Source organism: Neomonachus schauinslandi, chromosome 11 (assembly GCF_002201575.2).
Source record: "Neomonachus schauinslandi chromosome 11, ASM220157v2, whole genome shotgun sequence".
Lineage (NCBI taxonomy): Eukaryota > Metazoa > Chordata > Mammalia > Carnivora > Phocidae > Neomonachus > Neomonachus schauinslandi.
The window spans coordinates 48,307,859-48,322,796 of NC_058413.1; the positions used below are offsets into that span (position 1 = coordinate 48,307,859).

The 14,938-nt window shown below is 45.0% G+C and overlaps 1 protein-coding gene across 1 annotated transcript; it reads right to left on the minus strand.

Moving 5' to 3' along the window:
- Window positions 1-3,091: 3,091 nt before the first annotated feature.
- EIF3F (eukaryotic translation initiation factor 3 subunit F) lies at window positions 3,092-10,988 on the minus strand. The gene is made up of 8 exons (XM_021685738.1): window positions 10,589-10,988; window positions 7,021-7,091; window positions 6,684-6,763; window positions 6,119-6,256; window positions 4,694-4,785; window positions 4,141-4,277; window positions 3,894-4,007; window positions 3,092-3,318 (listed from the first exon to the last, which is right to left on the minus strand). Exons 1-8 carry the CDS (start codon window positions 10,986-10,988, stop codon window positions 3,241-3,243), a joined length of 1,110 nt encoding a protein of 369 aa, XP_021541413.1. The 3' UTR covers window positions 3,092-3,240.
- Window positions 10,989-14,938: the final 3,950 nt, after the last annotated feature.

Below are 14,938 nucleotides of genomic sequence, written 5' to 3' on the forward strand. Positions count from 1 at the left end.
GAAGGTACAGGAATATGCCATTTACGCCTATGAAGCGAACGTTCTCTATCAAAGCAACCATTAGCATGAAGCTCAAGGACACTGGGTAAACTAGTATTGAACAGCTTCAGTGGGAAGAGGGATTGAGAAATGGATGGATGGTGGGTCCATGGCTTAGTAGGGCTAGTTGGTTGGCATGGTTTGGAGGATTGAAAGGACTAATTAGTTTGGGGTGGCTAAGGTCTGTGGACTGTTTGGACACGATTTTGGAGGAGATAGATAAGATAGGTTAGTATTTGAAGGTTCTAGTGCAGGAAATGCTTGGGACTGATTAGGGGGTTCTTTAGAAAGCTGTTTGAGGAGTAGGGGTAGGAAAAATTTCGCTAAGATTGTTGAAGAGCCCTAACGGAACATCATGTGACAGGGCGGACATGCAGGGTGGGGGTGGGGAGTTTGCCAGCTCTGGAGCATTATCTTCATCGGTGGTACAGGCTTGTTCCATTTCTGCTCAGACTATGGAAGTGCCATCTTAGCCTTAACTTCCTGTTTCCAACAGATTGCTGCTTCTCCCCGTCATGGGATGCTCAGAACTGCTGGCAGTCACTGCTTCCATGTCCCAATCTTTACGGAATGGGAGGGTGTGTGGCAGCCACCAGGCAGAGCAAATGGCAAAGAACCCTGTACCGTGTGCTCAACCAAGGCATGCCAGGCTGCCGTTTCTCATGTGTTCTGCCTCTTCGTTTCCTGGGCCTCTTAAGGTCCTAATTCACGTTACCTACAGTTCTCCCTTGGACCACTCCACCTACCTTTCAGATGACCAATGGCATCACCCTGAAAAGTACTCCTGTCTCTTTCAGAAACTTTGTAGAGGTCTTCCTAAGCTATTCTGGTGCTGACAAGCCTGCATCAACCATTCTCTGGCTAGCTGTCCTTTGCACCATGTCTCTTCACTGTGTCCAGGCCACAGTCTACCTCTGCTTCGCTCAAGCTTATTCTCACTCCCAGGAACACCTCCTTGCCATCTTTCAAGTTCCATTCCTGGGGTCTAGGTTTACCTCCTCAGTGAAAATCTTCCCCAGTGACTCTTCTGGCCTTCTGTAGGTTTACAATCTCAATTCCAGGAGAAATGCTTTTGGCTGCCCTCGGCTTGAAGACAGCACATTTCTTGAGAGATGATATTTCTCTTGTCCCCTGTCCTATGCTTCTCAGGAGGGTCAAAGGTACCAGGCTCTCAGCAGCCTCTAAGGAAAGAGGAAGGGTTAGATTTTGCATTTTGACTCTATAATATGTAATGTCTCCTGAGACTACTCTTTTTTATTCAACATTTTAAGATATCCTGCTTATAGTTGCAAGACAACTTTCTGTGTCCATGTTTTAGTTGTGTCTCCTGCAAACGAAGTATGGCTGCGGTTTGTTTTGCTTTAAAATTCAATCTTTTTTTTCTCGTTAGTTTAATCCTTTTTACATTTATCGTGGTTACTATATCTGGACTTATTTTTGCCATCTTTATTAATTTGCTTTACCCACTTTTTTCATGCTTTCTCATTTCTCAATTTTTCTTTCCTTTTCCTTATTCCATTATTTCCTATCACTTTCATTTGGAGGTTATATATATTTTCAGTGATCAACCTTGGCATTTTAGCACGCATATTTAAAAAAAACTAAAGTTGGTATTAAACCACCCACCCAAAAAATAGAACACAAACACTGGAGCTCTGATCAACCCTTTTCCCATTATGCACGCTATTTTTAACCTCACAATTTAGCATAACTTTTATCATCTATTTATGTTTACCTACATGTAAATAAGTATCTTTACTATATATATAACCCCAAGAACTTGTATTTCGTAAGGTTACATATCAGAATCAGAACTGGGATCCAGGATGGGGTTCATAGGTTTCTTACTACTTTTGAACTGTATTCAGCTTTAGACGTAATTGCTACCACTTCCCGTACGCTGTTACCAGGCACTGTTGTCTGCACGTTAACCTGATATTCATTACTTTATCAAATTCACACAGTACTCTAATGGGCTATGTATTATTATGATCTGCATTTTATGACCCTCAGATTTTGTCTTTCCTAAGGTTACAGATCTCAGAACCAGAATCAGGATCCAGGCCTTTTTGATATGCACTTGCCTTTCATTCGCCTTTTCACTCCAATATGTAACCAAGCCTCAGTCCCTGAATGATGACCCATTTCTTTCTCAACCTAAGACATCTCGCAGTGCCCAGGTAGAACACTCTAGGATATCAGACGAAAGGGCTGTTTGAGGTCACCACTATCCTATAAAATACCTGGGAAATGGCATCTAGTCTTTGCACAGATTCCAAAGGGTGGTCTCAAGTTACATATATTACCCAAGAAATTTGGAGTTTTGGGGAAATCTCTTTAATCTATAGATACTAATTTTGCCTCCCCAAACCATAGTGGCAAAAAGTTCTTGAAATAATTATTCAAGTAGTTTATGACTCTGACCACGTTCTCTACTCTTTCAGTTCAGATTAAGTATCTAATTCTTTTATTTTCCCTGCATGGATTCTCATTTTTACTTCCTGTGGAAACCACATGACCCATCAAGAAATGGTTCAGAGTATTGTCAGTGGATATCTTTCCAGACTGAAAGCCAAAAGAAAAATTTGGTAAAGCGCAGTTAATCCTCAGAAGACTGTCTTTCCACCAGCATATCCTCATGGGTCCCAGGACTGAGATTTGTACCCACTCCCTTCTTTCCTCTCCACTCACTCACTAGCACATGCTCTAGGTACTCCTAACTGTGCACAGGGCACCACTCTGTACTGCCATTCATTTAAGGTGCTATGGAAGAGAAGTGATAAAAATCTATTTTTTGGAGGTTCAGTTTGCTCTGATCATAGGCAAAAGAGTGGGAATAAAGTACCTCTATAAAACCAGTGTGCAAAGAAGGCTATCTGGTCTGGAGTCAGGTGAAGATAAAGTGGCTTGAGCTTGGGCTATGGGTGCAAGCAACCACTGATGGAGAGTCATAAACACACAACCAACCCAGAGTATTCACTTCCTGGTTTCTATGTGTGTTCTAGAACAGTTCTTCCCCCCCCAACCCAGCAGTAAACTCATGTAAGATGGATTCATTTACAAAAGGTAGGCTATATTTATTTAGAGTCACAAGCAGTTGACTGACTCAGTGTGACTCAAACCACAAGAAAACCATTCTACTTCACTCCATTCTGAGTCCTAGGGTGGCCCAGACTGGCAGGAGTGCTGCGTGGGGCCCATTCACAGGTTTACAAGTTTCTCATTGAGGGCAATCTGTGACTGCGTGAGATTGGCCAGGTAGGTCACCATCAGCAGGTCCTGGAAGAGGAAGAAGCCACAATGAGTGAGGGATTGGGTGGAAAGGGAAAAGAAAGTCTGGCATTGGCCAGCTCCATGGTGAATAGTAGGTATGAGGACAGCCTGGATAAATGACAGCTCAGGAAGAGGCTGGGCAAGAGTCGAAGGTGGAAGATAAGAAGGAAATGTTTGAGAACACTTTTTCGTCCCTATCGATACACTAATAAACGTGGGGTGCTTTAGCCAAGGTCCATGGGTAGAATATGGAGGAGGGAGTGTCTGTGAACTCAGATGGGGAAAATAAGAAATTGCATTTTCATTAACCTCTAGATTTAGCATTTCTTTCAGCCATGAACCTACATAACAAGTCACAGTAGTATCAGTACCTGAGATATGGAATCAAGGAAGAGAAGGCGGGGGCACCTCCAAGCACGTGTACTATCTCTTCCTTTCTCCCAACCTGGACTGCAAGGGGCCAAAGGCAAAGCCCCTCCTCCTCTCCCCTCTGGGTCATCTCCCCCAACTCCCTTCACATTTGTGCATGAGCTGAGGTGGGGGAAGACACAAGATCCCAGAAGCCCAGGGACGGCACTCACATTGATGTTGCTGTTGAGCATAGTCTCAAAGTCATCGGGAACTATCTTGGGTACTTGGTTAACCAGACTCATCAAGAAGCGGCCCACGGTATTGTCAGCTGACACCTTTCCAGACTGAGCACCAAACAAAGATACAATGAGGCACAGTTAATTCTCACCACCGAGGACTGCCATTTTGCCAGCACACCTCTCAGTGATCTCGGAGTGGAGATCATGCCCTCCTCCTTTCTTTCCTTCCCCCCCTCACCAGCACATCCTCTGCATACTGCAACACTGTGCTTAGGGCATCCTGGATGCGAGCTGATGCCCCTCCTACTTGCTGCAAGTCGCTTGAGAGCCCAATCACCCGGTTGGGGCTAAAACAGGTCTTCATGATCAGGTCAACTGTGGGAGTGAGAATGGGGAATAGAACAGGCACAGAGATTTCAGTCACCCCATCAGGAAAGAGATGATGTCTAACCATTCTGCTAACTTCCCCACCTCCCTCTGGACATAGCCAATTTCTCTAAACTCCCCTGCTCTGCCCTTGTTAGCTTTTCTTCTTCCTGCTAGAGCTCAACTTCTGTACCCAGTATGCTAATCGCTGGTTTTGCTCTTCTATGTATGGCCACATAGCCTCTGGTGCTGATAATTTCCCACCTCTAATAATTCCACAAATAATTCCTGGCAGCCGATTTATATCACAAACCTTAGATCAATGGTTCCTCTTCAACCCACCCAAAGCCCTCCACTCGTTAGAGTGGCAAACCCCTCCCCTGAAAATACCAGACCTCAAAAGAAGGAATGGGAAGGTTACTCACCTCCAATGCGTTCGGTGTCATAATATGCATATTTCACTGTCAGAGGTGTGAACATCACCCCCATGGTCCTCCCAGGGACACCCATTAAAGTGCTGGGGAGAGAGAAGTCAAGGTAAACAAATGGACTTGGGGGAGAGCTTCCTAGTCTAGGCTGGGAAAGCACTTATACCAAGAGTACGGGTTCCACAGTTCTGAGATAAGGCTGGAACCATCTAAACCTGAGATCTCGTGGGAGCAAGTCACTTTTTTTCCTCTAGCTCATTCCACATACAAACCCTGGCCTGGGAGAGGGCACTCAGCGTTCAGACCCGACCTGGCCTTCAGAGGACTGCTTCACTCACTGTGCAATCTCAGTGATGAAACAAAACACTGGATTTCCCTGTCGAGCTGGCTGCCCAGACATCCACCCCCAAGGAAAGAAGAAAAAGGACAGGTCTTCTATGAGACTGAGCCCTTCATCAGCACTGAAAAAAAGCAAATTGACTCCAGCCCACCAAGACTAGATTGGGTGCTATAAGTAATCTCACTATAAGGTGACTGCCTTTACTATGTCAACAGTATTATTTTTAACTGGACCACGAAGAGTCTGAAATATCTGGAAAGGCTAAGAAATCAGGCAATGAATAAAGCTTAGTGGTACACCAACTAGCCCATAAGCACTTGGCATCCACCACCATCTCACCGCATCATGGCTAACTGCTTACATAACACACACAAACAGCACAAAGTCAAACTCAGTAAGATAGGCACTAACAAATACCTTCACTCTAACCAGGAAAGACAATCCTCCCAACTCCTCTAGCAGCCCCTTCTTCAGCATGCCACTGGAGCCCTTCTCAACCTCCCCCCATCAACGGGCATTTTAACTGCCTGCAAGCTCAGTATGTCAAAACTCTAATTTTATTGTCATCAAAACTGTACTCAACCCTGGGGTAATAGATGTATTCAAAAAAGGACAGTCATCCTTTAATGTGTACTACCCAGAGTCCTGTGTTCAGTTCTCAGAATAATGGCAAACTAAAGGGTGACTCAGAAAAAACAGAACGTGGTGAAGGATCGTGACCAAAATACCACGTGAGGATCAGCTATAGGAGCTGTGAAGAGTTAGTTTATAGAAAAGATGACATGAAAAACGTGATAGTTTGCGCAAATATCTAAAAGACTGTCATTTGAAATTGGTTAAGACCAATGAGTAGAAATCTGGGGTACAACTGGTATCTGTGAGTGGATATTTCAGGGACAGATTTTGTTTCAGAGTAAAGCCCTTCTAACGATACCTGTTGAGAGTGAGGAATGGGCTTCCTTAGGAGATAATGAGCTATACACTGAAGGATTAAACCTGCTTTGCGTGGAGGTGGGTGTCATCCAGGCATGGTATGAACTAGATAAGCCTTTTATGCCTTTGTGTCCCAAAACACTGGTCACCTGACATAGGCCTTGATGCTCATGCGGCCGTTCTGGAGGCTCGTGTCCACAGTGAGGTGAATGGGGTTGGGGGCTTCCCGGCTGTAGTACTCGTGGATCAGCACAGAATGCTCTGTAATGTCATGGCCTGTAGCATACCTGGAAAATGGAACACAGTGTGGATTCATGTCTACATGTGACATTAAGACCAAACACAATGGTGACATGGGTGTCTCCAGGTGCCTGACACTCCTATGGTAGCGTTACCCCCAGGGACTCCCCAAATGTAAAAATAATAAATACACTGAAAACTGTATCAAATCAAATCAAAGGCTGACTCTCAGAGCTCTTACAACTTTGTAAGTCACCAGCAAGGCAAAAATACTTGCTTAGTAAAAGCTACATTTCAAAGTAAATATTCTTGGCCTCATGAGATCCGAACTGCCAGCAAAACACACTAAATTCGTAGATCCTTGAGGTAATATACTTCCAATATTCTGTCTCCAAAACAGAGTGTAATGTCTAGTCTGGTGGCAAAAAACCTTGGCAATCACCGAAACTTTCCATTCTCCCCACTCCAACTTACCAGCCCAGGATGAGCTCATTTGGAGAGACTTTCTTGTGTAATTCATACATGTTCTTAGCAAATTCCATGTCAACAGCCACCTAAGAGGGCAGGCAGTAAAGGAAGCTAAGCCAGAAGTCCATAGAAAAAAATGGAAGAAAAGGACAAGGGGCCACCCCCAGCAGACAAAAGAGGGCCAGCAAGTATGTACACATAGAAAAAAAAGCTCTTTGAACTGTAGGACTTCTAGTTATGAACTCAACATACTGTGCGGGGGAGGGGGAGGGAGCGGGCTTAGGGAGAGCCTAGCAAACGAATAGCTATAGACCACACAGTGGCAGCTCAAGCTCCCACTCACCTCATCTTCTGACTCGTTGTGCGGCACTGAAAAGCAGTTAGTAACCTCCACTGAATGCTTGTCAACGGTTCCTGTGAGAGAGAATTGTCCATGTGTTATAAAACCCTAGAGCTCTCAATAGCCTCCGATTACTTTCCAAATGCTTTCAGAGGCTTCCTCAAAGTCAATGAACAAAAAATTGAACTCATAAGCTCCAAGTTCAGCCATGTGCATCAATGGAACCAGGATTCTCCAGAGAACTGAAACTCTGAAGTCATCTCTTTACTTTTTTTTTTTTTTTAAAGATTTTATTTTGACAGAGAGAGACACAGCGAGAGAGGGAACACAAGCAGGGGGAGTGGGAGAGGGAGAAGCAGGCTCCCCGCAGAGCAGGGAGCCCGATGCGGGACTCGATCCCAGGACCCTGGGATCATGACCTGAGCTGAAGGCAGTCGCTTAACCAACTGAGCCACCCAGGCGCCCGTCATCTCTTTACTTTAACCATCAACAAACAGGGTCTATTCTTCCTTCACAAGCTCTTCTGCTATCTGTTCTTTCCTGCTACCAGTCCTGCTCCAGATCTTCACTCTGTGACCTTCACTTTTCAGCCACTAGACTTTCTCTTATAATTCAATCCACAAAACTCTGACAATGTCTACGTAAGCCACCCATACAGAAGCCTAGCCTCAGAGTACAATTTTAGGGAGCTTCACCTGTATCTCCTTTCAGCCATCTAGTCCCGTGGTCATAACCTTAACCCCATCATCATCCAGAAACCTTCTACCTGTAAACCTTAAACATCAGTTTCAGTCTTTTACCACAAGCTTCTATTCTAGTTCTGATACCTTTACTCCCACTACATTTGTTTCTTGACCTAAGACTGCTAGTCCCTTGAGTTCTCCATGTTTCTCTAACCTACTGGCACCATCCATACAAGGCTTCAAGCACTTCCCCCCTTTACCACAGACCACAATGCTGCCACACCTGTGTCTGTTTAATTCCACTTCACTATGGTTTCTGCTCCTGTAGCTGAAACTATGTCTCCAAACCCAGTGGATAAATATGCTTTATCTTATTTGACCTCTCATCAACATTCGATAAATGTGACAATTTCAAACTTCTGAAGCAGTTTTAATTCTTCTATAGTTCCATGCCACTACAACACCCTTTAGTTCGAACATTTATCACATTGTATTCCAATTATTTACATATGAGTAGATCTTCATCTTGAATTTACGGTTAGAGTAGTTGTTTTGTCAAACTTTGAATTCTCAATACCTAACAGTTTTATGATACTTAAAAAGTACCAGTGACTTCATTTAACCAAATCAAGTATGTTTCATGAATTAATACCTGAGACAATTTTAAGCTCCTAGTGAGCAGTCTTTGTTTCATTCTTCAGTAAGTACTGTCCCTGCAACACCTAGCACTGTACCATGATCCCAGTCTGGAAGAAGGATCTGAAGATCTAGATTACAGTCGGTCTAACTAGGATCACTACAGCATCTGGGGCACTTAGTGGTCTCCCTGGGTGAAGAACTGTTTCTTTAGTTAAATAGCTCCAGTGAGTTTGGAACATTTGGCACTGGAGCTAAAAGAGTAAATCAGTATTTGTCAAGTGCCAAGTTAGTGTTGCAAAAAATCATTTATAACAGGAGCTCAAAGCAGGACACAGTTAAGAATGGAGGTGAGGCAATAGCCAAACTGTGGAAAGAGCCAAGATGTCCATCGACAGATGAATGGATAAAGAAGATGTGGTATATATATATACAATGGAATATTATGCAGCCAACAAAAGGAATGAGATCTTGCCATTTGCAACAACATGGATGGAACTGGAGAGTATTATGCTGAGCAAAATAAGTCAAACAGAGAAAGACATGTATCATATGACCTCACTGATATGAGGAATTCTTAATCTCAGGAAACAAACTGAGGGTTGCTGGAGTGGGAGGTGGGGTGGGAGGGATGGGGTGACTGGGTGATAGACACTGGGGAGGATATGTGCTCTGGTAAGCACTGTGAATTGTGCAAGACTGTTGAATCTCAGATCTGTACCTCTGAAACAAATAATGCAATATATGTTAAGAAAAAAAAAAAAGAAGACAGCTGGAGGGGAAGAATGAAGGGGGGGATTCGGAGGGGGAGACGAACCATGAGAGACGATGGACTCTGAAAAACAAACTGAGGGTTCTAGAGGGGAGGGGGGTGGGAGGATGGGTTAGCCTGGTGATGGGTTTTAAAGAGGGCACGTTCTGCATGGAGCACTGGGTGTTATGCACAAACAATGAATCATGGAACACTACATCTAAAACTAATGATGTAATGTATGGTGATTAACATAACAATAAAAAAAGAATGGAGGTGAGAGTGGTAGTATGAGATGACGGACTGACACGTAACATTTTTCCTGGGATCCTGGAAAATGAGTGGAACTTAAATGAGGGAGAGCAGAGAAGGTATTAGTGGCAAAGAGAATACAAAGGCTTAGTTTGAGGAAAACCTTGACAATGTTTGGAAGATTATGGATCCATTGAAGTTCCTGTAAAACACTAAACCTTTAAAGACAGAGAGCAGGAGGGTGGGTGGGTGGGTGGGTGTGTTGGGGGGGTGGTGTATAGCGCTGATGTGGTGGAGGATGGCAACCAACAGCCATTTTGTACCTAATATGTGCCAGAAGTTAGATGCTTTTAGTGATAATTTAGTTCCTGCAAAGACTAAGTCTAAGTAGCCCCCGAAAGAACTAGACTTTAGGTAATTTGTCCCAAGACACATGGTTAATATTTGGTGAAAACCACCTATAAATCTTGTCCTCTTTGCAACACACCGATTGTCTTCTATGGTGGAAGGACTATTACGTATTTGAGAATACGAAAAATGACGACTGAAGCTAGAGTGGATTCACAAAGGTATCTAAAATTGGTGACAAAGATGGAGTGAAATGACTTTGATGGGATCAGCAGTCCCCAGAGAAAGGGGCCTATTATCAGTAATCCTTTACTGCTTCTCAGTTTTACAAATTAACATATCAGGGAGACCACAGACAGAAGACCAGGATTAAATGTCTAGGAAAGCAGAATATTACTGAAACCCTAAATGAGTTTCTGCCAAACTGGTTTACTTGTTGAAAGGGATGTCTTTTTACAGATGTCCCCACTCCTTTTGCCAACTGGTTAAAAACGTCTTTGTAAACACCTGGAAAATAAGGACATTTAGTCGGGGGTGGGGGTGGGGGGCGAGGTCACTGGGTTTAGGGAGTCAAACGTTTTTGACTTCCTAGTCAGCATTCTGAATTCATTTTTGGTAGTCTGGGACTAATCACACGAAATAATGCTAGGAAGATTAAAAATAAAAAGTAAACCATTCGGCACATGGTATTTATTCACTAACTCACTACTGCTTACGTATTTTATGTCGACCGAAGTGACAGCAATCTGGCAGGAAAGTTCAAGTTCCTTAAGGAGATAAATCGCGGCAGGAAGGCGGGATGGAGGAATAGGAAGAAGTCAATGGGGATGGGACGAGAAGTGAACAAGATAAAAGGGAGGTGGGAGGTAGAAGAGAACGTCAATTCGGTCTGACCACTCACCCAGCAGAGTCCCGATAACTCGGGCAGCGCCCTCGTTGCGTCGCTCGTAGCTGTCCACGATGGAGGCCAAAATGACCGGGTGCAGCCGGACCACACGGCCGCCAGGGAAGGGGCCTGGGAGAGCAGGACCCGGCAGCGACTGCGCCGGAGTCTGCGCTGGGGCTGGCGTTGAGGCCGGGGTCTGGCCCGGAGCCGCAATCGTGGCCGCTGCAGTCGCCGAGTCTGAGGAGGAGGCTGGAGCCGGCGTTGGAGCTGAGACCGGCGCTGGAGCCGGAGCCGGCGCTGGCGCTGAGGCTGGGGTTGGGGCCGGAGCTGGGACCGAGGCTGGGGCTGCGGCCGGGGCGGGGGCTGGAGCTGGAGTGGCGGCAGGAGCACTCGCCGTTGCTACCGGTGTGGCCATCTTGTCGAGAAAGAAAAAGCCAGAAGCGGAAGGGGGTGAGTTGAAGAATATTAGGAGCACGATAGGCTGAATTTGAACCACGTGAACTAGATCTTTGCGCCTATTGGTTACGGATGATGCTTCTCAAGGCACAACAATTTCCTGCTCTGGGTCTGTGCTCTTTGATTTCGGTCCGATGAGCACTCAGTCAGAACCGAGCTAAATAGTTCCGAACAAACTTGGGACGGCGCTGAGAGAAAAGGAACAATTCCGTCTGCGCAGCTGCCGCCAGATGGACCTAGAGAGCGGAGAATGGGTCGCAATTCCTGTTTTGACTTCAAAGGGATAGTGAATGTTAAAGTGCCTTTAAAAAAATTTTTTATTGTTATGTTAATCACCATACATTACATCATTAGTTTTAGATGTAGTGTTCCATGATTCATTGTTTGTGCATAACACCCAGGGCTCCATGCAGAACGTGCCCTTTTTAATACCCATCACCAGGCTAACCCAACCTCCCGCCCCTCTCCCCTCTAGAACCCTCAGTTTGTTTCTCAGAGTTCATCGTCTCTCATGGTTCGTCTCTCCCTCCGATTCCCCCCCCTTCATTCTTTCCCTCCTGCTATCTTCTTTTTTTTCTTAACATATTGCATTATTTATTTCAGAGGTAGACATCTGTAATTCAACAGTCTTGCACAATTCACAGCACTCACCATAGCACATACCCTCCCCAATGTCTATCACCTAGCCACCCCATCCCTCCCCCCCCCACTCCAGCAAGGCACTTCTTGACAGCGTCATAAGATGTCAGTGCGGTGGCTTACTCATTTACCAGTTTGAATATGTGACAAACACTGTCTTAGGCGCTTGGAATATATATATCAATGAACAAAACGAGGATCGTTGTCCTCGAAGAATTCACAATCTAGTGGAGAGAGACAAATAAATACATCATATAATACGTTAGAAGGTGATGAGTGCTATGAAAAAGGAAAAATTAGTGCGGCATAGGGGGAATCAGGAGTTAGGGTAGGTAACAATGAGAATGTGAGATTTGAGTGGATTTAAGGAGGCGAGGGAGGTGGCTATTATTGGGGGGAGGAGCCTCCAGGTAGAGGGATAAGCTAGTCAAAGGCTTAAGGCAGGAGCAGGCCTGGAGTGTGTGAGGAGGCTATTTGGTGGCTGGAGTGTTAAGATCATGGCAGGGAAGAGCAGGAGATGGACCTTTGAATAGGGGTTGCAGAGCAGATCATTAAGGACGTCCTAAGCCATGGAAAGGACTTTGACTTTTAGTCTGAGGGAGGTGGTGGCCATTGCATGGTATGGAGCAGGGGAAAGTCATGATCTGTCTGGGTTTTAAAAGGATCACTCTGCTTTGAGAAGAATAGAAGGGGCTGAGGTGGGGTGGCTGCTGAGGAGAGGAGGGTGAGAGAGAAAGAGCAGGGAGACATGTTAGGAGATTAGCAGGTAACCAAGGGAGAGTTGATGGTGGAGGGGACCAGGCCAGTAGCAGTGGACATGATGAGAAGTGGGTAGAATAGGGATATCTAGAGACAACAGGCTTTTCTGAGAAATTGTATGTGAGGTGTGAAATAGAGGAGTCAAAGATGACTTCAGTGTGTGTGTGTGTGTGCGCACACACACGCTGAACAAGTAGAATGAAGTTCTCATCAGTTGAGATAGTGAAAGCTACAAGTGGAGCAGTTTTTTGGGAAAAGATCCTCAGTTCAATTTTGGAGGTGTTGCCCTTGAGATGTTTATTAGACAGCCAAGCAGAACTGTAGAGTGGTCAGGTGGAGATGCTAGTCTGTACTTTGGGAGAGGTTTCAATGAGTAAACCTCTGTAAAGCTCTTAGCATGTGCCTGATTTACAGCAGTTATTATTATTAAGTGGTAGCTATTATCACTGCTGTGTAACTGAAGGAGCTCTGATTCTAATGTACTACATAACTTTGGACAATCTATAATTTTTTCTGAGTCTCAGTTTCCTTCTTGGTACAGAGGGAATGAGAATATCTGCCTATCAGGAAACCAATCAACTCCCTTAATTAGGTCAAGTCCTGGCATTCAGTTGACAAGGTGGATGGGTGAGGTTGGACTTCTTAGCCCTGACTCTCATGTCCAAGAACTGCTTTCTCTTTGGAGCTACCTTCCATAAATAGAATTCACATGATCCAGCTCCTCTGTCAATGCTCTAGGCAGACATGCATTCTTTCTTTTAATTCTCCCAAAACACAGTTGAACAGCCTATCAGAGGAGGATTGAAAGGAGACTTGGATTTGGTAATCCGGATCTTTACCAACCCTAGCAGAGCAGTGTCTGTGGAACTGAGGGGGGGGGTGGGCATGGAAATAAGAATTCAGGTGTGAGAATGGTCAGTTTGAACTGATGGCAGTGAGTGCTGGCTACTCTATCAAGAGAGTTGGTGGGAAGGAGAGGAGACATTTAAGGCAGTAGCAGGGGGAACAGTAGAACTGAGAAGGGGACAATTTAGACTGCAAAAATTTTAAGTATATTTTAAACTAAAGGTAAGGATCTAAAGGAAAGAGAAAGATTGAATTGAGAAAGAGAACCAACTAATGAAGCAAGGAGGGAGGGAGAAAGACCTGAAAGGACAAGGTAGATAAAAGGGATGGCCTTGCACAGGATGAGGGACATGCTACAGAGACTGCCCTAGGCTGTGGCCTCCCTTATGGGTGCCCAGTGGGAGTCTGCCTTAGCAAGGGCTTATCCCTTGAGATCATTCCGTGGGAAGAAGGCCAGAGGAGAGAATCACCTCTGATGAAGAGGTGTTGTTGCCCCAAACTGACCATGCACACCCTTGGGACCTCCTATCCATGTATTTGAGTTGGGTGTGGACACTTCACCACCAAGAACTTTGCCTTTACATCAATGGCCTAAAGACCTTTCTCTCTGGGAAGAAAAGAGAAAGAGGTGGATGAAGAATCAGAGACACTTTGAATTGGGGAATGAAGGGAAGTTGCAGGACCTCCTGTCAAGTGATGTTTTTCTTAGGGAAGTGGAGCCAAGGTGATCTGTTAAGAATGGCAGTGCAAGGGTGGGGTTCAGCCTTTGGGTGGTGGAAGAGGGACCAAAAGTGAGCCATCAAAGGCATTGGTCAATTATGGGAGGGCCCAGCTGAGCCTGGAGACCTCAAGGATATGGTCAACTTTTGTATTTTTCTCCAGCCATATAGCTAAGAGGCAGGTGGGGAGAGATCATTGGCATGGTCTTCCTGGGAATGCTGACCAGCCAGGACAAGGAAACACATACATCCAGGATGCTGGCTTTTCAACCATTGACTGAGGGATCCAGGGAGGCTGAATGCTATAAACAGACACTCTGAGGCCTAGGTTCATCAGGAAAGGGCAGAAGGCATGGGGAAAGAGAAAATGAACTATCCCCTTGAATATGGGGAATGTGTTGTACACATGGTATATGCTCAGAAGAACCATGTATATATTAAATATACATATATTTAAATAAGGGATTGGCTCATGTGATTATGGAGGCTGAGAAGTCCCAAGATCTTGAGTCAGCAATCTGGAGACCCAGGAGAGCCAATATATAGTTCTAGTCCAAAAGCAGACAGACTCAAGACCTAGAAAGAGCCTATGTTTCAGTTTGAGTCTGAAGGTTAGAAAAGACCAGTGTCCTGCTCAAGCAGTCAGGCAGGTGAAGTTCCCTCTTACTCCAGGTGGGGACCAGCTCTTTGTTCTATGTAGGCCTTCAACTGATTGGACAAGGCCCACCCGGTACATTAGGGATGGTGATCTGCTCTATTCAGTCTATCAATTTAAATGTTCGACTTATCCAAAAGCACCCTCACAGACACACCTAGAATGTTTGACCAAATATCTGGAGATCCTGTGCCCTAGTCAAACTGACACATAAAATTCACCATCATACCTGGGATCCTGGCTGTCCTCAGCAGTATGCTTTACAGTCCTTCCTGAAAAGATGAAGGTCAT

Bases quoted from the DNA above. Each gene is read 5' to 3' on its own strand.
- EIF3F (XM_021685738.1), bottom strand. From the start codon at position 10,988: ATGGCCACACCGGTAGCAACGGCGAGTGCTCCTGCCGCCACTCCAGCT. The intron at 7,092-10,588 runs GTGAGTGGTCAG...TCTCTCTCACAG, and splicing joins AGTTATCGGGACTCTGCTGG to GAACCGTTGACAAGCATTCA. The intron at 6,257-6,683 runs GTAAGTTGGAGT...TCCATTTTCCAG, and splicing joins AATGAGCTCATCCTGGGCTG to GTATGCTACAGGCCATGACA.